Source organism: Maylandia zebra, linkage group LG20 (assembly GCF_041146795.1).
Source record: "Maylandia zebra isolate NMK-2024a linkage group LG20, Mzebra_GT3a, whole genome shotgun sequence".
Taxonomy (NCBI): Eukaryota; Metazoa; Chordata; class Actinopteri; order Cichliformes; family Cichlidae; genus Maylandia; species Maylandia zebra.
The window spans coordinates 24,399,888-24,421,604 of NC_135186.1; the positions used below are offsets into that span (position 1 = coordinate 24,399,888).

A 21,717-nucleotide genomic window follows, 5' to 3' on the forward strand; every position below is an offset into this window, starting at 1 on the left:
ATTATAGTGTTTAACTCCTTAACACCTGGTGTGAATAGTCATCATATCTTTTCTTGTTGCTGTTATTGCTGAGTCACAATGATTAAACTGAAATGTGATCACACTTATCAACTGAACTTTGACTATGAGAATTCTTTGACAGCATGTTCAAAACTTAATTTTAATAGTGGGGATAATCACGCCCGTTCTGTTGCACATCACACAATCAGCTGGTCGTGTTTCCTTGTTTTAACTAAATAAACTGTAAATACATCTCACTTCAGTGGCTGTGACTATTTCAAAATACATTTGTTTTCAGGAGTTACATGCACAGACTTTATAAGCAGACCACTTTAGCATTAACTACCCACCAATAACAAGTTGGATGACTACTGTCCTGTAATAAATACTAATTTCCAACAAGTAATATCAAATTGTGACTTGTGAAATCCCAGGATAGTTTTTTACCTTTTCTCAGTAAAGTGGATCATGTTTGTTTTGGTTTTCTTTCTTTTTTTCTTCGTCTAAAGGAGCTTAATTTCCACTTGACACTGACAGTGGTTTTCAGAAGTGTCCCTAAGATCACAGTCATCTACTTTCAGTGCTCTTTCAGCAGCTTGAAGATCTTAACCAAGTATTTAAATCTCTTAATGTACCGTACCACAGGTTATGAAATCCCTAAAACAGAATTGTAAAACTATTTACATGAAGTTTTCACAAAGTGAGGAACTTCTACTGACTTTAATTTTGAAATGTCTGGCCTCACTGTGGCCCTCCTCCAGTTGCCCCTTTCCTGTTTTTCAGCTGAAAGGACATCTCAGCTGAGCTTTCTTTAAAAGGAGGTCATTACTTTCCACAAACACCAGGGGGCATCGCTCTTTCACTTTTGGAGCTGAAGTGAAAGAGGAAGGCTTACATCTATTCCCTGAATCTGATGTTATTTATCTGTGTTCATAAATCTCCAACAGCATTGGCTAAAACGCAGTGCCAAATGATGCCAGAACCGGCACTGTTTCCTTGTTTCACTTCCTTGGGTTTTTGACAGATGACACACCTTCACATGTCCAGCTTCTTCAGATTTGTTAAAGACACATGGCGCACTCTCCTGAGATATAACTAGTGTTCATTTGAAGACTTGGTAGATTCAGCTAAAGAAATTGACTACATAGGTGTTTGCGTGCATAAAAGAAGAGGCTCCTAGTAACAAAGTGCCAACAGATACAATTTCTAATCGGTTCTTTAATAAGTTATCTGTACACAAAAGACTGGTTTATCCCTTGAGTTAGATGGCTTTTTAATACTTGAATAATTCACAAACACACAAACACATTCCTCAGTAGCTGATGTCCAATAAAATACTTCCAGAAAGACAACAGAACTACTGCTCAAGATCTCTTCAAAATTACAAGATGGTCTGGCTGCTTGGAAGCGAAACATAAAGAAAATAAGGGGTCACATCACTGGAAACTCATAGAATCAAAGAATCAAATTAAACACGTGGTTTAACATCGAGAGAAAGGTAATCTGCCTCACCGTGGTGGGACGGTGTGGTGAGAAAATTAAAAGGTTACAGTCTGAAACCTGCTGTGTCACGGGACTCTTATACCATAGCTACGTCTAAGGACAAAATTTCTGCTTATGAGCAAAGAGGTCACAGTGTGTTTAGAGAGAGAGAGAGAGAGAGAGAGAGAGAGAGAGAGAGAGAGAGAGAGAGAGAGATTCTTAATAAAGATTTGTTTTAATGATCTGATTTGTACACATCAGCATCACAATATAAGGAAATTGTGTTTTTTTTTTAACTTATAATTTGATTATTTGTTAAATATTTAATCACATATTACTTCTGAGGACTATATTACACCCAGCCAGGACTCTAAATTTCACAGCGAAACTTTAAATCAGGATACTTCATCTTCTTCTTGTAGTCTTCATCAAACTGCTCATTCTGGGCCACAGTGAAGTGGTTCTTCCAGTCACCAACTTTCCCTGGAGAAAGGAAAATATTTAGAATAAATAAATAAATTTGATTAAACTAATGAAAAATGGAGCACACACTGCTATACATATAAAGAAAAAAATGTTGCAGTTGTACCTTTTCTCATGAAAGGAGAAACCTCTTGGTTCATCACTGGAACTGTGGAATAGTTGGTCATCTTGTTTTGCTTCATGCTGTCAAACGTCACACTGGTTATGACTCTTTCCTTCTCTTCAGCTGAAGCAGAAATACCAAGGAAGGAACACAGTCGGTCTATTTCCTGTCCACAGTCCTGTTCACAAAAATATTGAAAATATTTCTTACTCTTAAAGGAACCCCAACGATTGTTTTCGTCCCTCGGGTCTGTAGTTCTATATTCATCACTGTGGATTTGGTGTTTAAGAAAAGAAAAAATAAATCTGTTATTTATAGAGAGTCATTCTGAATTAAAAGAAGTCATTGGTGTCTTTGCGGAAAAGATATTTACTTGCATCCTCTTCAGGGAGTAACATGAGAAGACTGATACAGTGATGGCCCAAATATACACTTCTTTTCTACTGCTTTAATAAGTTTAATTCATGCTACTACTTGTACAGGAAATACTGTTACATCTTTTGTGTGCATTTCCACTTAACAAAAAGCTCTTATTTTCTGTCATTCACACTAATGGAAGAAACACAGCCTCAAACTTCAGACACAACTAAAACAGTTTCTTTGAAGCAGTGCATGAGCGCAGTGATGGATGCACGCTTATTCAAATAGCTGGGTACTACAATAACAGGACCTTGAGGAAACTGTAGTTGTGATTTTGTGCTGTATAAATAAAATCGAATTGAAATTAAAGTGGATGCAGCTGATCTTTCAGAGTCTGTTGTAGCTCCTTGTTCTATTTTTTTGACTTTTGTCGTCTAAAGATAATTTTTCTCATGTAACATCAAAAAAATGGATCATGCGGTTTTATTTAAAAGCACTCAGTGACAAATTTGTGACACGCACAAGGTGTGCCAACTAGTTTCCTGCTTCTGTTATCATCTAACTCCTTCCAGGAACAGAGTTCAGCGTGTCTCGGCTTGGCGTCTTTACAGATAGCACCTGTTGTGTTTTGTTTTTTTCAAACCACTACATTTATAACTAGAAACATTATTGAAGGCTTTTAAACATATCCTCTAAGAGATATGAACAATTAAAACATGTAAATGGAAAGAGTCAAGACAATTTTAAACATGAAGAACAAATGTTACACATGTTAGCCCAACTCACCGCACCTCAATCAAATCTTCATAGAACATGTAGTGAAGATTTGAATAACTTTGTTTCTTCTCCCACCAGCTGTTCACATGGTCATACCATGATCCGAAAACCCCTGAGGCCACAGAACAATACACAAAGTAATATTAGTAAGTATACAGACAGGAAATTAGATCGCATTGTGATTCTTTTACATTAAAACTAAACTGAACTCACTCTTTCCTTCCATGAAATCCTGCAGAAAGGTGCTCCATTCTCCTGCTTCTGGCTGAGCATTGTTCATCCGATTAAAGTGGTAAAAGGACACTGCATTGTCCTTTGGATTGCGGGCCACATATACTATCTACAGAAAGAGACAACACAATAATCTCAGGGTTTCATGAATTGCAAATTTCAATGGCTTCCAGGCAAGGCAAGCAGCTGTTTGGGGCCCCAAGTCAGTGGGAGCACTCACAGGGGTGACACACTTTAAACTAAAGCAGTGGCAATTCAGCAGAGAGAGTAAGATCGATCTGACCTCCCTAACGTTCCCTCACCTCGCTCCATTCATTCCTACTACAGCTTGAATCATTAAATTTGACAAAACCTAATGACAACAATCGAAGCTATTCATATAAAATCAAATATAAATATAATATAATCCAAAATAACTAAATGATGCTAACTTAGCCTCAACTATGGGGGAGAGTCCCAGCAGCATCACACCATTTTTTTTTTTTTGCTTTCTCTGACACTAAAACCCAGTTTTCTCCACTGGCAGAGTAACCTGGTGTTTCCAGCTCTTCTGGCTATGATGTGACTGAACTGAGTGTGCGACTCTTTTATTGGTGTCACATTACTTATAACATAATTTATAAAATAACAGTGATAAATGCTTAGTTGGAAGGGCGTCCTGAGTCTTTTTGCATACATCTCCACTGCTGGCTGTGGGTGTTTGTGCATGGCTTTTACCCTGCTGCCCTGCTCCCAGAACGACTTGGGCATAAACTGGACTGGTAGATGACTCTTAATGAGACGAGGAGTGGTGGGAAGTTTGTCCGCCATTTCTGCACCTGAGTGATAAGAAGGATTAGTTTGCGATTGATAACATGCAACATTAGACTTATTTAGATAGCACAGAACAATAAAACCGATTGCCTAAAAAATTCTAAGGTATTTCTGAGATGTTCTGATTCACCTAACACATTTACACACTAATAAAACTGCTACATTTTAGGAGCTTTTACATTTTGTAGCTTCCTTTTCAGCATTTGGCAGAGAAAGATGCATGCAAACAAACAGAATGCAACAGGTTGAACCTGTTTTCAGCACAGTTTCTAGAAACTGGTGACTTGCAATAATCCTCTGAATGAACTGAGTACACGGACATAAACTTGGTACCTAGCGCTTTTTATTCTGGCGTATTTTAAATTCAGAGTGGCAACATAGTTCAACCTATAAGCATAGGTGGTACGCAGAGCTCCAGGAAGGGCACTCGTTCATGAAGAGGGAGGGATGTCTGACGGTCTGGACCCATGTGCCCAAAATACAGAAGATCTAGCATGTAAGAGACCCACGTGGTTCCTGCAGTTGAAATGAATAAATGTTGTTAAGCTGTAAACCTATCAACTCAGACACCAACAGGAAATTGTTTATGAAAAAAATGTATTATGATTACATAAGCTACACATGATTAAATAACACATCAGTACCTGCTTTAGGGTAAGTAGCAATGACAATATCATCTGGTCTTGCTTTGAAGTTCTGTATGTTATCCCAGTTGTCAGTGAAAATCTTGGTCATGGAGACTCCATGGAAGTCATATAGTTTTGGCCGAGGTTGCATCTCCATCTGTGGAAATTACTTGCCTTTAAAATCCTATATGGGTCACATTTTTTATACATTTTTCCTGCCTACATACTGTTCATTTCTCCCATTTTTAATTTACTCCATGACATCATATGTCGTGAAATGTACAAAATAATCTATTATTACTAATTAAATCTTAGATGGGACTTGAAAACATGTTTAAAACATGTTTATGTGTGTGTGTGTGTGTGTGTGTGTGTGTGTGTGTGTGTGTGTGTGTGTGTGTGTGTGTGTGTGTAAATAAAAATACAGCATATTTATTGTTGGCAGCCAGTGATTATGAAGCTTTGATGGTCGCTTGCATGTATAAACGGAATCTCAGCAGTGACTCAGGCACTTAGTGAATGAGCTTAACATTTTCTTTGTAAAAGCTGAACTAACTTTAGCAGCATGTTAGAAAAATATATTTGTTTTCATTTACTGATATGCCAAATAAAAAGTTTTGCACATTTTAAAACGTGCACAGCTGACAGCTTGGTGTGTTTGTTCGTAAACATTACTTAAAGGACTCCACACTCACCCTGATGATTAGTATTACACTTGGGCTGGATCCGGATCTCCCAGAAGTCTGCTTGTTGCGTAACACTCGCTGTAGCACACACGCTGCACAGCGTCCTGAAATCTGCGTAGAATTACGCAGACTGTTGTACCCTTACATTCATACTGAGCCTGACAGTTCAAATATGAACACATGCACCAGTGATATAAAGTCACATGATTGGGGTTAAATAAGTTCATCCAAACTTGCCAGTAAAAATATCAAACAGGAAAAACAAGAAGTTTGATTGTTTTGTTGTGCTATGCATCCTGATACTGGTTTTCTGCCATGTTTTCGGCTCGCTGTTTTTTCTCAATCGCTGATTGGCTATAAATATTAACCAAATTTTGTATAAGGCTTGAAAAAGCAGAACAAGAGCTTTCTCTTTCCCTCCCCCCTCGCTCTCTCTCATCTCCACCAGCACCAGCGTTAATTTGCAGCTGCTGTTGCAGTGCTGGTTATTGTTACTTGGATCCGGATATCTTGTTTATGGTTTTGGTTCTTTTTGTTTAATTTTGCTAATAGTAGTTTGGGGATTAATGTAGAATCCCGATCGCCAAGTGTCTGGTTGGTTGATGATCTTTCCCTTTTGTTTGTTTATGCCCCAGCCTCCCATCTCGGTCTTTTTATGTAATTATTTTTCTACTATTAAATATTTGTTGAACTATAAAAGCGCGCTGGCATCTCATATGTTAGGTCCCCCTGAGCCATGGCTTCAGGGATCATAACATGTTGCACGAAAGATAAAATACAATAATGACTGGGATAAAATGTAAATATATATATCACCAATCAACACAGCCACGAGGGGGCCACAAGCCAGAGTACTCCCAGTGCCGGTGTTCCCCGTCACAAATTGCACCCCCATCTTCGGTCGGGAAGGGCATCCGGCGTAAAACCTTTGCCAAATCAAACATGATGATCATCAATTATGAGATTTCCATACCGGATCGGTCGGGCCCAGGTTAACGACGACCACTTCCAGTGGTGTTGGTTACCAGGGTGCCGGCGGAAGCTATGTTACTATTGACCGAAGACAAAGGAAGAGCAGAGGGGGAAGGCGTGTTCAGAGGCAGCGAGAGAAAGAGAGGCAGGAATGCGGAGATGAAAGTAGGGACTTTAAATGTCGGGACTATAACTGGTTAAGGAAGAGAGCTGGATGATGTGATGGAGAGAAGGAAGGTAGATACTGTGTGCACAGGAGACCAGATGGAATCAAGGCGAGGAGCACTGGAGGTGGATTCAAGCTGCTCTACCATGGTGTAGATAGGAAGAGAAATGGAGTAGGAGTAATGTTGAAGGAAGAGTACATGAATAGTGTTGCAGAGGAGAAGAAGAAAGTGTCAGACAGGATCATAAGTTTGAAGCTGGAAATTGAAGGCATGATGTTGAATGTTGTCAATGTGTATGCCTCACAGGCTGGATGATAGAAGAGAAAGAGGAATTCTGGATGACTAAGCTTGATAACTGGAGCAGACGTCAATGGATATGTAAGTGAAGAGAGCAGGGGTAAAGAGGATGACAGATGGTGGCGGATATTGTGAAAAGGAAGGAAATGGCTATGGTAAACACATATTTCAGGAAGAGGGAGGGACACGGGATAACATATAAGAGTGGACACAGACTATATCGTAAGCATAAGGTGAAATCTGAAAGAGAAAGCTGTCTGCAAGGTGGTGACAAGGATAATGTAGCTAGGCAGTACTGGATATGGAAATTAAGATAAGGAAGCAAGTGAAGGTCAGAGGCAAGGGTGTTGAAGAAGAAGGAATGTTGTGCAGAGTTCAGGGAGGAGTTGAGACAGGCTCTGGGTAGTAGAGAAGAGTTATCACATAACTGGGAAAGGACAGCTGAAGTTTTAAGGACAGAAGAAAGAAGGCAAGGACACTTGGTGGAGGAATGAAGACGTTCAGGAAAGTATTCAAAGGTAGAGTTTAATGAAGCAAAAATGGGGTAAGTATAGAGATGAAGAAAGTAGTCAGGAGTACTGGGAGGCTAAGTGTATGGTTAAGGTGAGAAAAGGGGGAGAGAGGTGACAAAGGAAAAGAAAGAGGCCTGTAGCGAGCTGTAAGTGAGACTGGACAGGCAAAGAGATTGAACTGGAAAGGATGTGCAGCGGGTTAGGTTGATTAAGGATAGAGATGGAAATGTACTACTGAGTTAAGCTAGTGTGCTGAGAAGATGGAAGGAGGATTTTGAGGAGCTTCCAAAGGATAAGTCAGGAGGAAGTGAGGGCAGCACTGAAAAAGAATGAAAAGTGGAAAGGCAGGTGGTCCAGATGACATACCTGTGGAGGTGTGGAGAAGTCTAGGACTTTTTAATCAGATTGTTTAACAAATATCTTGGAGAATGAGAGTCACTTGAGGAATGGAGCAGAAGTGTACGTTACCACTTTTAAAGCACAAAGGTGATGTGCAGAGCTGTAGTAACTACAGAGAGATAAAGTTAATGAGTCATAGCATTAAGATATGTGAAATAACTGTGAATCTAAGTCAAGAACAAAGGAGATGATCAATGAGCAGCTATATGGCTTCATGCTGAGACAGAGCACTGCAGATGTTTCTCTTGAGGGTGTTGATAGAGAAGTGTAGAAAAACATGCAGAAGGACTTTCACTGTGTCTTTATGGATCTGGAGACAGCATTTAATATGGTGCCAAGAGAGGAACTGTGGTACTAAATGAGAAAGTCAGGAGTGACAGAGAAGTATGTGACATTTATGAGGACATTGAGATAGTAGTGAGCAGTGGAGCTGGAGTGACAGTTAGGATTAAGGCAGGGGTGGGATTACATCAGGGATCACCTCTCAGTCCCTTCTTGTTTGTAGTGGTCATGGGACTGAAAGCTGAACTGCTGACAGATGAGGTTATATGTGAGTCTTCATGGACTATGATATGATCTGTAGGGAGAATAGGGAGGAGGTAGAAGAGAGCCTGGGGGAGGTGAAGGTATGCTCTGGAGAGAAGAGGAAATATAGTCAACAGAAGCAACCAGTAGAATACTGTGAATGAGAGGGAGACACGTGGGCAAGTTTAAATACATGGGGTCAATCATCCAAAGGAAAGGATGGTATAAAGAGAGATGAAGAGTTTCACAGGTGATTTGTGACAGAAGGATAACAACAAGACTATGATGTATAGTTTGATGTTAGTGGCATCACAAAAAGAAGATTTGAGGCTGTGGTTGGTTAGAGAGGAAAAGCTGAGATTCTTTGGATATGTGCAGAGGAGGGATAGTGGATATGTTGGGCAGAGGATGTTGAATGTGAAGCTGGGCAGGGCAGGATGAAAAGAGGAAGACCACAGAGAGGATTCATGGATGTTGAGAAGGAGGACATTGCTACAGTTCTACTTCGTAGAAAGACAAAGCTTCGTCATAAGTTCACCGTATGTCTCGAGAGAAAGTTAAGCTCGATGGTTAAAGTTTAATTTCAGTCACAATCATTGTTTATGGTCTGATTTATGTCTATGAGCATAACATTGTGGATACATGGCCTCCACTAAGTCTTTATGTTATATAGTTGTATAGTTATGTTGATAAAATTAAAAATGTATTCCTTGACACAAATATCACATCAGAGCTCCATCATGCCCATCCATATTTCATAAAGACACAGTCTGTGTATTTCTTGTTCAGAGCCCTGTTCATATTAAAGAGTTTCATCATCAAAAGGCTGTGGCCCAAGTAGAAGAGACATACTGGTGATTTTTTTAAATTCTTTATTATTCTGGTTAAACCTCAGTGTCAATGAATTGTTTTTCATGTTTTGTTATTTATATGCATCTGCATCACAGTGGAAGAAAATTACATAAATCAAGTATAACATTTGATTTTTCTTAACTTACATCAGATCAGAACCCCATCATGCCCAGCTGGGGCTTTAAATTTCACAGCGAAACTTTAAATCAGGATTCTTCATCTTCTTCTTGTAGTCTTCATCAAACTGCTCATTCTGGGCCACGGTGAAGTGGTTCTTCCAGTCACCAACTTTCCCTGGAGAAGGAGAACATTCAGAGTATTTGATTAACCTAATGATAAATGGAGCACACACTGATATAGATATAGAGGAAAAAAAATGTTGCCCAGCAGGAAGTTGTACCTTTTCTCATGAAAGGAGACACCTTGTGGTTCATCACTGGAACTGAAGTATAGTTGGTCATCTTGTTTTGTTTCATGCTGTCAAACGTCACACTGGCTCTGACTCTTTCCTTCTCTTCAGGTGATGGAGACAAACCAAGGAAGGAACACAGTCGGTCTATTTCTTGCTCAGAGTCCTGTTCACATTAAAATTAGATATGATTTTTTTCTACCCTTTTGTGTTTCCTAAATTTCAGAACCTTTAGATTAGCATGCAATAAATTAATTTACTTTATCTGTGGTTTAGTAATGTTGATAATAGATAAATACTCACTTGTAGCACATTCATAAATGTTTAAACTTTTGGTAATAAGTCTACAAGGTTTACAACAAATCATTGATCCAATACAGTCCACACAGACGGTTAGCATCTCAGGCTAAAAACTGATATGTTGCCAGGAACACAAGAGGAAAAATCTTGCTGGCTGACTGGCCAGGTCCCACATTTTAGTGTGCATATGTGTATGCTGAGTGGGGATTTCCCCTTCACATAGCAGAGATGTTTGCTGGATGAGGATTTGGTGGAAAATAGTGTGTTCTCTATTTGTTACTTATGCATCAAAAAGGATTCAATTAACAAAATATACTGGACATGGTTTAGAGAAATTTTTGCAATCAGTGAATTTCAGAGATACCAAACATTATAAAGTCTTCACGAGTCATAGCTTTTTTTCTTTGTACACCCATCTGCAGCTCTGGCTGGCTTTTCTTGCACTGTGGAATTAAAATGCACACCACCCAGTGCTCGAAGAACGAATAAAATACAGCCTGGTTTGAGAAATATTACCACGTATCATCAGAAAAATGTAGTAATTGGATTAGAATATTGATGCATGTCATTTTTAGACAGTATTTCTGAGTTGAACTGAGAGTTTGGTTTGGCATCTTCTAAAAGGCGCGTGATGATTAAACAAAGTGTTAGAGCTCAGTTGGAAATGGTACACATGTTAGCCCAGCTCACCTCAATCAAATCTTCATAGAACATGTAGTGGAGATTTGAATAACTTTGCTTCTTCTCCCACCAGTCGTTCACATGGTCATACCAGGATCCAAAAACCCCTGAAGCCACAGAACAATACACAAAGGAATGTTTATACAGGAAATGAAATAGTGTGGTCTCTTTGCTGTAAAACTACACTGAACTCACTCTTTCCCTCCATGAAACCCTGCAGATAGCTGCCCCAGTCTCCTGGTTCTGGCTGGATAAGGTTCATGCGGTCAAAGTGGAAATAGGACACTGCATTGTCCTTTGCATTGCGGGCCACATAGACCACCTACAGAAAGAGATAAAACTAATTTATGGTCTGGGAGTTTCATAAATCACATATCTGTGTGGCTATGGGTGTATGTGCAAGACCTTGCAGCGCTGCTCCCAGAAGGACTTTGGTACAAACTGGACTGGTAGATGAGTTTTAATGAGACGAGGAGTGGTGGGAAGCTTGTCTGCCAGGTCTGCACCTGAATTATCAGGAGGATTAGATACCACAGGTTAATATACTAAACATTGTAATTGTCTGATGTATTTTAAAGTGACAGTGGACACGTGATTCAACCTGAAGGTAGAGGAGGTGCGCAGATCTCCAGGAAGGGAACTCTGTCATGAACAGGGATGGATGTCTGACGGTCTGGACTCATGTTCCCAAAATACAGAAGATCTAGGATGTAAGAGACCCACGTGGTTCCTGAGGTTGAAATGGACAAAATGTTTTATGTTTAGCTGTAAACATACAGTGGCTTCCAAAAGTATTCGGCCCCCTTGAACTTTTCCACATTTTGTCACATTACAGCCACAAACATGAATCAATTTTATTGGAATTCCGCGTGAAAGACCAACACAAAGTGGTGTACACGTGAGAAGTGGAACGAAAATCATACATGATTCCAAACATTTTTTACAAATAAATAACTGAAAAGTGGGGTGTGTGCACACACAAAAAAATACTATGATTGCATAAGCTCCATACTTTTATATACAGATCAGTACCTGCTTTAGGGTAAGTTGCGATAAGAATATCATCCGGTCTTGCTTTGAAGTTCTGTACATTGTCCCAATTGTCAGTGAAGATGTTGGTCATGGAGACTCCATTGAAGTCAAACAGTTGTGGGCGAGGTGGCAGCTCCATCTGTGAGAATGATTTGCCCTTAAAATCAAAGTGTATGTCGTGTTTTCTCCAGTCCTTACTTGTGCAACAACATAAAGCTATGCTTAAAACATTTTTAACAACTGCATAGGCTGACTTCTCCCCCCAGAGATCAGAAGTGATATTTTTAACTTCCATCGGTCTAGAAAACATGATGCATTTTTGTTCCATAAGAGAGGCACTGGAAGTAAAAAAAAAAAAAAAAGGTCATTGGGAACTGTCCACATTTAAAAAACTGTTTGTGGGTCTTTGATTGAAATAACAGATTATCTGCTAAAGTAAATCTTTAAATCTGTATTATTTTTAACGGCCAGCAGAGGGAGGTTTTTGGCAGAAAGTGGCACGATAGCACAGAAGTGTCAAAGAAAATCACTCTAATCCTAATATATGCCTTCATTTAACACTTTATGTTATAAAAAAAAAAAATTAAACAGTATATGCTTCATGCTGTGGACTATTGACTGATTATCATCATGCAGTGGCAGATGTAGCTCTAGCTTGTGACCTCAGGTTTTAAACATCAGAGGTGATGAACAAAATGCTAAACTGGAATTTGCATGTTAAAGGCACCTCTGATATACATTTAATGGCTGTGATTCAGTTTAAAGATCAGTTTAAGGATCAGAATCACATCCAGTTTCTCGTTTTAATAACAGATCTCATAATCTGATAAAGTGTAAATCCCAGTGTTAGAGTTTGCTAATCTAAGATTCTGGAGCTGCTGTTTCTGCTTGATCCTGCACCACTAATCAGCTCTACAGTAATTATACCTGTAAGTTCACCAACACCACCTTTGCCACTTTAACCTTTGTGACTGCAGTGTTACTGCTTTTTAGTTTTTATGTTTTTACTAGGACTGCTCCTGCCTCAGCCTTCTGTTGGTTTGCTCACGTGGTTTTGTGTTGCTTTAAACTAACTTAACATTATTTTGAAATTGTGAATATTGGGCATATTGACATGATGCAAGATGGTATAACGAGTCATCAGTAAAATTAAACTAGTAATTGCAATAAAAAAAAAATCAGTAGTTAATGTAATAATAATTATTAATTAGTTGATGATTTTAGGGTTAACAGAGATTTATAAAAAATAATAAATAAATAATAAATAACAGCTTGCCATACAACCAGAGGTCAAAGTACACACTGCAGCATTGGTAAAACTGAGAAACACAAGAATTACAACATTTTCCTTTCAGCTGTGTTCACCAACCACACTAAGCAAGACACATGGTGAAATTTAAAGAATAACTTAATTAATATTCAAATTAAATAAAAAAAAAGAGATAATAAACATTTATATTTATTTTGTTTTCTAGATAAAATAACTTGTATATAAAGTAAAAACCACAGATTTATTGTTGGGGACTAAACATCCTGAAGCTTGCTTACCTTCTTGCGTTACTCCTGCTGACTGACATAATCTTGAAATTGTGAACAAGAGGCGTGACTCGCCGGTTTAACCATTAATTTCAGCAATGACTCAGACATATAGTGAGTGAGCATGAAGTTAGAAAAGTTTGATTTTTCTGGCCATTTACGCCAAACAAAAACAAAAAAGCACCACAGTTTTAAAAGATACACATCTTTCAGTCTAGCATGTTTGTTCTAGTGAATATTACTTGATGTACTACACACTCACCAAGCTGAGTATTTCTGTACTGCGGTTGGGTCTGGATCTTCCAGAAGAAAGAAATCTGTTTGTTGCACAACGTTCACTTAAACACACTGCACAACTTCCTTAGATGTGTGTCTGTGAGTATTGCTGTTCAAACATGAACACAATAGTATACAGTGAGATCAGACCAAAGAAAAAAGCAACCAAACCTGTATGAGTGCACAGGTCTTATGAAAGGCAACACAGTCTGGTTCATTGTTTGGAAGGTGGAGTAGTCGGTCATTTTGTTTTGATTTATATTGTCTAAGGTCACACCGGCTCTGGCTGTTTTCTTTTTCTTCAGCTTATGGAGACAAATCAAGGAAGGAACACAGTCCGCCTATTCTTTCGCCACAGTCCCGTTCACATTGAAAAGTTTCAGCATCAGCCTTGTTTTGAAGAAGTGCAAGAGAGGTTTTCATTATATTTTAAAAGGCTGTATGTAATTATTCTGAACATCCCAACATAACAATAAGAAGATGAGAAGACTGAGAATGCTAGCTCTCTTGGTCTATGTGGCCCGCAATGCAAAGCACTCTTTTCTACTTCTTTTGCTTGATTCATACCAGGTCTGTGTGTTGTGTCTATATTTACAACTCTATTTACCATATACCTTTTTATTCTTTATTTGTTACTGAATGGTTAGTGCAAAAACAGCAAAACGAATGTCAGTTAAATTGTGGTTAATTCTGATGATCCATACATATATTTTTTTTTATTTGTTGGGACATGCACAAATCTGTTCAATGCTCCATCATGCCTAGCTGGGCTTTTTAATGCCAGACCTAGTAGTATAAATTCAGATAAACCAGATTAAATCTGTTAATTCAATGCTATCAGCAAAAATCGCAAACAGTTTTGGTTATTTTGTTGCACAAAACATTAAACACACTACTGAACAGCATGCTATCCAAGGATAATAACAATAACAGACATTTTTGCATCTCTTTGAATACAATCAAAATGGGAGCATATCAAATAAAAAAATCAAATTAATTTCAGTTAATACGTTATTTGGCACCATGGTTGTGTGTTGGTTAGCACTGTTGCCTCACCCTATGATAGCTGAGATGGGCTCGAGTCGCCACACAACCTTGAACTGGATAAGCATTATAATATAGGAATACTAATACTACAATAGGGATACTAATTAATCTGTCTCAACACTTGATTTATCCTCAACTAGTTAACTTCAGAGCTCCATCACGCTCAGCCAGGGCTCTAAATTTCACAGCGAAACTTTAGATCAGGATTCTTCATCTTCTTCTTGTAGTCTTCATCAAACTGCTCATTCTGAGCCACAGTGAAGTGGTTCTTCCAGTCACCAACTTTCCCTGGAGAAAGAGAACATTCAGAGTGTTTGATCAATCCCACAGTCATACTTGTCCTGTACGCTCATGCTCCACGACACACCCACCTAACACTCCTTCAACATTAAGTGTTTGTGTGTGTCATGTGTCATTAGTGGGTGAAAGTGAGTGAGTAAATGGTCTGTGTGTGTGTGTGTGTGTGTGTGTGTGTGTGTGTGTGTGTGTGTGTGTGTGTGTGGCTGGGGCTGGGGCTGGCACCACAGTTCATTTAGATCACAATTCTGATCACAAAAGCTGCCAGACGGGACAGGGTGTAAGAAAAAGTGTATTTGATCAGCACTACTGGACTGCGCAAATACTGAGAAACAAATGTTGCCCAGCAGGCAGTTGTACCTTTTCTCATGAAAGGAGACACCTCTTGGTTCATCACAGGAACTGTGGAATAGTTGGTCATCTTGTTTTGTTTCATGCTGTCAAACGTCACACTGGCTCTGACTCTTTCCTTCTCTTCAACTGAAGGAGACAAACCAAGGAAGGAACACAGTCGGTCTATTTCTTTTTCATAGTCCTGTTAACATCAATATTGAAAATATGAATAAGTTTAGAAGGGACAGTTCACTCCAACATGGAATGTATGTTTTTTTTTCTTCTGCTCTCTAGTGCTATTTATTCATAGCACTAGGGAAAATATAAATTGACATGTGAAAACACATTTTAGTTGTCTGTGTCTTTGTTCATTCTCTGTGACTTTTCAATTTAAAGACGTCAGACTTTGACCATTCTTTGTATTTTATTTATTATTATTAAACCTCGGATCTGAGGTTTTCTTTTTTTGCAGTTTATGCATCAGAAACAATTCAGCGAACTACAGTTTTCAGACATAACCCAATCTTTGCCAGATCAAATATGCAGATTTTCAAAATTAAGATTTCCATACCAAACAGGTCAGGGGCTGGGTTAACAATAAACGCCTATCGATTGGTTAGGCGGGCGGTTAAGGATAGAGACAGAAATGTATTAACAAGTGAGGAGAATATGCTGAGTTAATGAATGAGGAGAAGAGAGGAAGGAGATTGGATTGAGGACTTATAGTGAATCAGGACATGCAGAAGAAGTAGTGCATCTATGAAGTGGATGAAGAGTGGAAAGGCAGGTGGTCCAGATGACATACCTGTGGAGGTATGGAGATGTCTACAAGAGAGAGGAGTGGACTTTTTAATCAAATTGTTTAACATCCTGGAGAATGAGAGTTGCCTGAGAAATGGAGAAGATGTGTTTTCAAGAACAAAGGGATGTACAGAGCTGTGGTAACTACAGAGGGATAAAGTTAATGATCCATAGCATGAACATATGGGAAAGAGTGACTGAAGCTAGATTAAGAAGAGAGGTGGCGATCAACGAGCAGCAGTGAGAGCAGCAGACAGAGCACTACAGATGTAATGTTTGCTTGGAGAGTGTAGAGAAGGTCAAAAGTAGTTGCTCTGTATCTTTGTGGATGTGGAGAGGGCATATGTGGGAGACAAGAGAGGAACTGTGGTACTCTATGAGGAATTCAGGGGAGTAGTTTGTGAGGGTGGTGCACAACATTTATGAGGACAGTAAGTCGGTCAGTAGGTGTGAGAAATAGGTTCAAGATGCAAATTATTTCAGGGACTGACTTTGTGCCACTTTTTGTTTGCAATGGATGACACAGTGGATCATCTCCCCTATCCCTAGCATCCTCCTCTATCATACACATATGTCCTCTTTTACTAAATCCATGAATACTCTTTCTGGTTTTCACATTTTCCTCCTGCCTTGCAGCCTCATATTTAACATCCTTTGTTATATGATAATTTTAAATATTAAGATCTCTGTCAAAAATGGCACACATGTTAGCCAAACTTACTGTACCTCAATCAAATCTTCATAGAACATGTAGTGAAAATTTGAATGAGTTTGTTTCTTCTCCCACCAGCCGTTCACATGGTCATACCACGATCCAAAAACCTCTGCAGACACAGAACAACACACAAAGGAATGTTTATACAGGAAATGTGATAATATGTTTTGTCCTTAACACTAAAAATAAATTAAACTCACTCTTTCCCTCCATGAAGTCCTGCAGGAAGGTGCTCCAGTCTCCTGGTTCTGGCATGCCACTGTTCATGCGTTCAAAGTGAAAATAGGACACTGCATTGTCTTTTGCATTGCGGGCCACATAGACCACCTACAAAAAGAGGAAACGCTGAATTATACTCTGTGGGTTTCATAAATCCCATGTCTCTATGACTACAGGTATGTGTGCTTTTACCCTGCAGCGCTGCTCCCAGAAGGACTTTGGTACAAACTGGACTGGAAGATGAGTTTTAATGAGACGAGGAGTGGTGGGAAGTTTGTCTGCCAAATCGGTACCTGAGTAAGGTAGAGATAAGAAGGAACCGTTTGCAACAGAACATGCAAAGATAGATTTCTTTATAGACCACAGATCAACAACATGAATTGCCCAAACATTGTGTTTTTGAGGTGCTATGACTAACTTAACAGATTTACACACCAATAAAACTGCCAGAACCATCACAAAGCTATTGAACAAGGCTGTATTTGTAGTTGTAACTATTTGTAACCTGATTCAGAATGTTTTTTTGAATTTCCTTTTGACTGAACAGTTCTAATGACAAATAAGTACCAAAGTGAAATTAGGACATTGAGCTTTTGGATCTGGTCTAATACAAATATGGCTAATTGAAGGTGGTCACAAGATTCAACCTGAAGGTAGAAAAGGTACGTAGAGCTCCAGAAAGGGCACTCTGTCATGAAGAGGGATGGATGTCTGACGAGCTGGACCCATGTGCCCAAAATAAAGAAGATCTATGATGTAAGAGACCCATGTGGTTCCTGGGTGCGAAACAGATAAATGCATATTGTTTGGTGTGATATCAGCACATGATGATATAAGCCCCATAATCCAAATGAACACAGTCAGATAGCATCCTTATAGTGTCTTTCAGCCAATGCACACTGTAAAGTCGGAAACCTATTAACTTGCACGTTAACATTAAAATGGGAAAATGTTATTTAAAAAGCACTAACAATTTTATAGCCTAAGTAAGTAACTAACTAACTAACAAACCTGCTTTAGGGTACGTAGCGATAACAATATCATCTGGTCTTGCTTTGAAGTTCTGTACGTTGTCCCAGTTGTCAGTGAAAGGGTTGGTCATGGAGACTCCATGGAAGTCAAACAGTTCTGGCCGACGTAGCTCCTCCATCTGTGAGAATTACTTGTTTTTAAAATGAAGTTGTCTTTCATGTTTTCCCCATCCTTCTGTTACTTGCACGGTAACTTATGTTTTGCAACCTCTGGTTTTTAAAACCAGAGTTGATGACTATGCTGAAACTAGAAGTTTCATCGGGACTCTTTCGGTCACACACTGTTGCAGCTCATCTGTGATTTAAAGTCATGGAAGAATCCAGGTGCTTGATTTGGTTTCTTCTTTTAATAAGAGATCTGATGAAGGTCTGCATTAATCTATTAATTCAACATTCTGGAGTTGCTGTCTCTGCTGTTTGTTTGGTTGTTGTTTCCAGGTTTAGTGAAGACGATTTGTTCCTGCACCACTAATAAGTCCTACTGAAATTATACCTCTAACTTACCATCATCACCTTTGCCAGTTTAACCTTTGCAACTGTAGTGTTTTCTTTTTTATGAGAGCATTTATGTTTTTAGTATTCACTTTCTGATTGCAGTTTGGACCTTGTCTGTCTGGATTCTGCCTGAGCTTTGTGTTGCTCACCTTGTTTTTTTGTTTGTTGTACTAGCTTAATAAAACTCTGAATAATATTAACATTGCTCTGTGAATATCGGTCATGTTAGTCACAAAGAGGTTCATTCAAGTAAGTGCAAAAACAGTCAGCTGACAGTACATGATAAAAAACAAGATGCAGTCCAGCATTGGTAGAATCAGGAAACACCAGAATTACAACATTTCCCCTCCAGCTGAGTTCTCTAACCACAATGAATAAGACACATTTATTTCATTCGTTACATTTTAGTGTTTAAGTATTTAAAACAAGGACATTTTAATGCAAACAAAATATTTTTGTAAAGTAAAGGCAGAGATTTAATGTTGGTAACACATGATTACAAAGCTTGCTTACCATCTAGGATCACTCCTACCAACTAACGTAATCCTGAAATTGTGAAGAGGGCACGTGACTCGACGGTTTAATCGTTAATTTCAGCAATGACTCAGACCTAAAGTGAAGGAGTTCAGTATTTGCTCAGTATATTTGGACCAAACTTTAGAAGGATAAGGTTAGAAGTTAGAAAAATAACATTTTTATTACTGTTCATTAACATGTCAAATGAAAAAGCAAAAATGCAGCACATTTAAAACATATACATCAGACAGCATGGCATGTGTATTCTGTTGAATATTGTTCAGTCACGTGTAAGCATTTTTTGTCTTCCAAACAAAAGACCATTGTTATTCACTGGAACACACCGCACCATTTTCTGAAATGTGTGCATTTATACTGATCCAGTGCTATGAAGTCAGATAAGCTAGGTTCATTCAACTCGACCAAAATAAATAAATCAATAATGAACAGGGTGCAGGCTGGATTGATTGTTTTGCTGTACAAAAGAGTAAACACAGCAATAACCTGCACATCGATGACAGAAGAATAAAAACACAAGTCTTTTAACAGAATTAAAACGGCTGTGTTTAATAAAAATGAAATCCAACATACAACAGCAGCCTACTATCTCTACACAGCTGAGAGCTGCTTGCCATAACTGTGTGAATGTAAAAAGTTTTCTGCTTCTCTTTCTTGATTTATACCAGACCTATGATTCTATATAGGCAACATTCCCACATTACACTTTATGTGTGGCCAAATTATTAAGTACTGGAACATATTCATTTGAGAAATAAACAAAGTTTAGTTTATTCAGGTAGTGTAGTTTTTAAGTTGAGGATAAATGTTTTTTAAGCTGGGAAATTACACAGAATGAACTCTGGTTCCTGTGTGGATTCGCTCCTGGTACTCCAGCTTCTTCCCACCGTCATGCCCAGCTGGGTCTCTTAATTTCAAACCCAGTAGCATAAAGTCAGACAAACTAACCATTAACAATCAGTTAGTTAAATATGTTCAGTAAAAATGACACATGTTCCTTCATCCTCCTTTTTCTTAACCTCCTAAGACCCAAACTCTTTCATGGCATGCATTTTTAATTTCTCTTTGCTATTTGGGCTGATTGGGACCTGATGAATGTAAAAACAAAGGATTAGCTGATTTTTTTTTTTTTTTTACCTGATTTTTGTTTTTGAGAAAAATGGGATCCTCATAAGAGGACATTCATTTTAAATTTCAATAGAACAGTGGCAGTATAATGTCCTCATTAGTAGATATCAGGCCCTTTGTAGAGCAAAATTTAGTAGTTTGGTCTCCACAACCCGAAATGTGATGTCCACAAATGTGGATGCCAGGTCCTGGGAGGTTAAGCTGATACAGTGGGGCAAAAAAGTATTTAGTCAGCCACCGATTGTGCAAGTTTCCCCACTTAAAATGATGACAGAGGTCAGGTTAATTTGCACCAGAGGTACACTTCAACTGTGAGAGACAGAATGTGAAAAAAAAATCCATGAATTCACATGGTAGGATTTGTAAAGAATTTATTCGTAAATCAGGGTGGAAAATAAGTATTTGGTCACCTCAAACATGGAAAATCTCTGGCTCTCACAGACCTGTAACGTCTTCTGTAAGAAGCTTTTCTGTCCCCCACTCGTTACCTGTATGAATGGCACCTGTTTGAACTCATCATCTGTTTAAAAGACACCTGTCCACAGCCTCAAACAGTCAGACTCCAAACTCCGCCATGGCCAAGACCAAAGAGCTTTCGAAGGACACCAGGAAAAGCATTGTAGACCTGCACCAGACTGGGAAGAGTGAATCTACAATAGGCAAGCAGCTTGGTGTGAAAAAATCAACTGTGGGAGCAATCATCAGAAAATGGAAGACATACAAGACCACTGATAATCTCCCTCGATCTGGGGCTCCACGCAAGATTGATTGATTGATTGATTGGTAATTTATTTCAACATGTGAACAATATACAAGTACATTTAGAAAAGAAATAAGAGAGAAAAAAAATATACTATACAAATTACATACAAAAAAACATTCTGATTAATTTACATGTTGAAAGGGAGTGGGAAGAAGTATACACTTATTTAATCCCACCCCTGTCCCATAAATTATCAGTGAATATTTAGTCAGCTTCCTTACTGATATAATTTGTAATAAAAATAGTGAACAGATTTCTGATATACTATATACTATAATATCACATCATGAATTTTTTGTTTGTTTGTTTTTAAATAGAGACATTCACTTAATTTAAATATTTTCCTTTTCTTTATAGATCGAGAAGATCATATTTTTATAACTCTTTTTGAACAGTTTTATGTTTGGACATTGCTTTAATTCCATATTCAGTTTGTTCCATAGTTTCACTCCTTGAACAGAAACACAAAAGCCTTTTCTTGTAGTACGTACCTTCATTGTTTTGAAGTTACAAAAACCCCTTAAATTATAACTTCCTTCTTTCAAAAAAAACATACTCTGAATATTACCTGGCAGTTCTTTATTTTTTGCTTTGAATAGAATTTGTGCTGTTTGGAATTTCACTATGTCGTCAATTTTCAATATTTCAGACTGCAAAAATAGTGAGTTTGTATGTTCCCTATAACCTGCATTGTGGATGATTCGAATTGCTTTCTTTTGAAGAGTAAAAAGTGAATGTAATGTGGTTTTATAGTTATTGCCCCAGACCTCTGCACAATAGCTTAAGTATGGTGAAACCAGTGAACAGTAGAGAATATGAAGTGATGTTCTGTCGA

General features: G+C 38.4%; 3 protein-coding genes across 9 annotated transcripts; all 3 read right to left on the reverse strand.

Annotated features, from left to right (window-relative positions):
* Positions 1 to 1,198: 1,198 nt before the first annotated feature.
* On the reverse strand, positions 1,199 to 6,858 carry LOC101478011 (cytosolic sulfotransferase 2). Of its 4 annotated transcripts, none has more exons than XM_014412776.4 (9): positions 6,378 to 6,858; positions 5,571 to 5,665; positions 4,894 to 5,032; positions 4,637 to 4,765; positions 4,154 to 4,254; positions 3,419 to 3,545; positions 3,220 to 3,317; positions 2,072 to 2,246; positions 1,199 to 1,965 (listed from the first exon to the last, which is right to left on the reverse strand). In XM_014412776.4, exons 1-9 carry the CDS (start codon positions 6,454 to 6,456, stop codon positions 1,853 to 1,855), a joined length of 1,056 nt encoding a protein of 351 aa, XP_014268262.2. In that variant the 5' UTR covers positions 6,457 to 6,858; the 3' UTR covers positions 1,199 to 1,852. The 4 variants fall into 4 exon arrangements, with proteins under 4 accessions (XP_014268262.2, XP_014268265.2, XP_014268263.2 ...); XM_014412779.3 differs by having other exon boundaries at positions 6,535 to 6,854; XM_014412777.3 differs by having other exon boundaries at positions 5,571 to 5,672; positions 6,535 to 6,854.
* Positions 6,859 to 9,288: 2,430 nt separating this feature from the next.
* Positions 9,289 to 13,640, reverse strand: LOC106676353 (cytosolic sulfotransferase 3). 4 transcript variants are annotated; one of them, XM_014412780.3, is made up of 8 exons: positions 13,506 to 13,640; positions 11,708 to 11,846; positions 11,277 to 11,405; positions 11,081 to 11,181; positions 10,871 to 10,997; positions 10,685 to 10,782; positions 9,686 to 9,860; positions 9,289 to 9,579 (listed from the first exon to the last, which is right to left on the reverse strand). In XM_014412780.3, exons 2-8 carry the CDS (start codon positions 11,844 to 11,846, stop codon positions 9,467 to 9,469), a joined length of 882 nt encoding a protein of 293 aa, XP_014268266.3. In that variant the 5' UTR covers positions 13,506 to 13,640; the 3' UTR covers positions 9,289 to 9,466. The 4 variants fall into 4 exon arrangements, with proteins under 4 accessions (XP_014268266.3, XP_076734649.1, XP_076734647.1 ...); XM_076878534.1 differs by having other exon boundaries at positions 11,708 to 11,864; positions 13,506 to 13,597; XM_076878532.1 differs by lacking the exon at positions 13,506 to 13,640 and adding an exon at positions 13,256 to 13,408.
* A 516-nt stretch (positions 13,641 to 14,156) lies between these two features.
* Positions 14,157 to 19,014, reverse strand: LOC101476872 (cytosolic sulfotransferase 3-like). Its single transcript, XM_004546099.3, has 8 exons — positions 18,971 to 19,014; positions 17,943 to 18,081; positions 17,579 to 17,707; positions 17,124 to 17,224; positions 16,913 to 17,039; positions 16,724 to 16,821; positions 15,224 to 15,398; positions 14,157 to 14,854 (listed from the first exon to the last, which is right to left on the reverse strand). Exons 1-8 carry the CDS (start codon positions 18,971 to 18,973, stop codon positions 14,742 to 14,744), a joined length of 885 nt encoding a protein of 294 aa, XP_004546156.3. The 5' UTR covers positions 18,974 to 19,014; the 3' UTR covers positions 14,157 to 14,741.
* Between the last annotated feature and the right edge of the window lie 2,703 nt (positions 19,015 to 21,717).

Coding starts and splice junctions, on each gene's coding strand:
- LOC101478011 (XM_014412776.4), bottom strand. CDS start 6,456: ATGGGGGTGCAATTTGTGACGGGGAACACCGGCACTGGGAGTACTCTG. Junction 5,033..5,570: donor GTGTAATACTAATCATCAGG/GTGAGTGTGGAG, acceptor TAATTTCCACAG/ATGGAGATGCAACCTCGGCC. Junction 4,766..4,893: donor TGCTACTTACCCTAAAGCAG/GTACTGATGTGT, acceptor TTTCAACTGCAG/GAACCACGTGGGTCTCTTAC.
- LOC106676353 (XM_014412780.3), bottom strand. CDS start 11,846: ATGGAGCTGCCACCTCGCCCACAACTGTTTGACTTCAATGGAGTCTCC. Junction 11,406..11,707: donor CGCAACTTACCCTAAAGCAG/GTACTGATCTGT, acceptor TTTCAACCTCAG/GAACCACGTGGGTCTCTTAC. Junction 10,783..10,870: donor GGGTTTCATGGAGGGAAAGA/GTGAGTTCAGTG, acceptor CTGTGGCTTCAG/GGGTTTTTGGATCCTGGTAT.
- LOC101476872 (XM_004546099.3), bottom strand. Junction 16,822..16,912: donor GGACTTCATGGAGGGAAAGA/GTGAGTTTAATT, acceptor CTGTGTCTGCAG/AGGTTTTTGGATCGTGGTAT. Junction 14,855..15,223: donor GTCTCCTTTCATGAGAAAAG/GTACAACTGCCT, acceptor CTCTTTCTCCAG/GGAAAGTTGGTGACTGGAAG.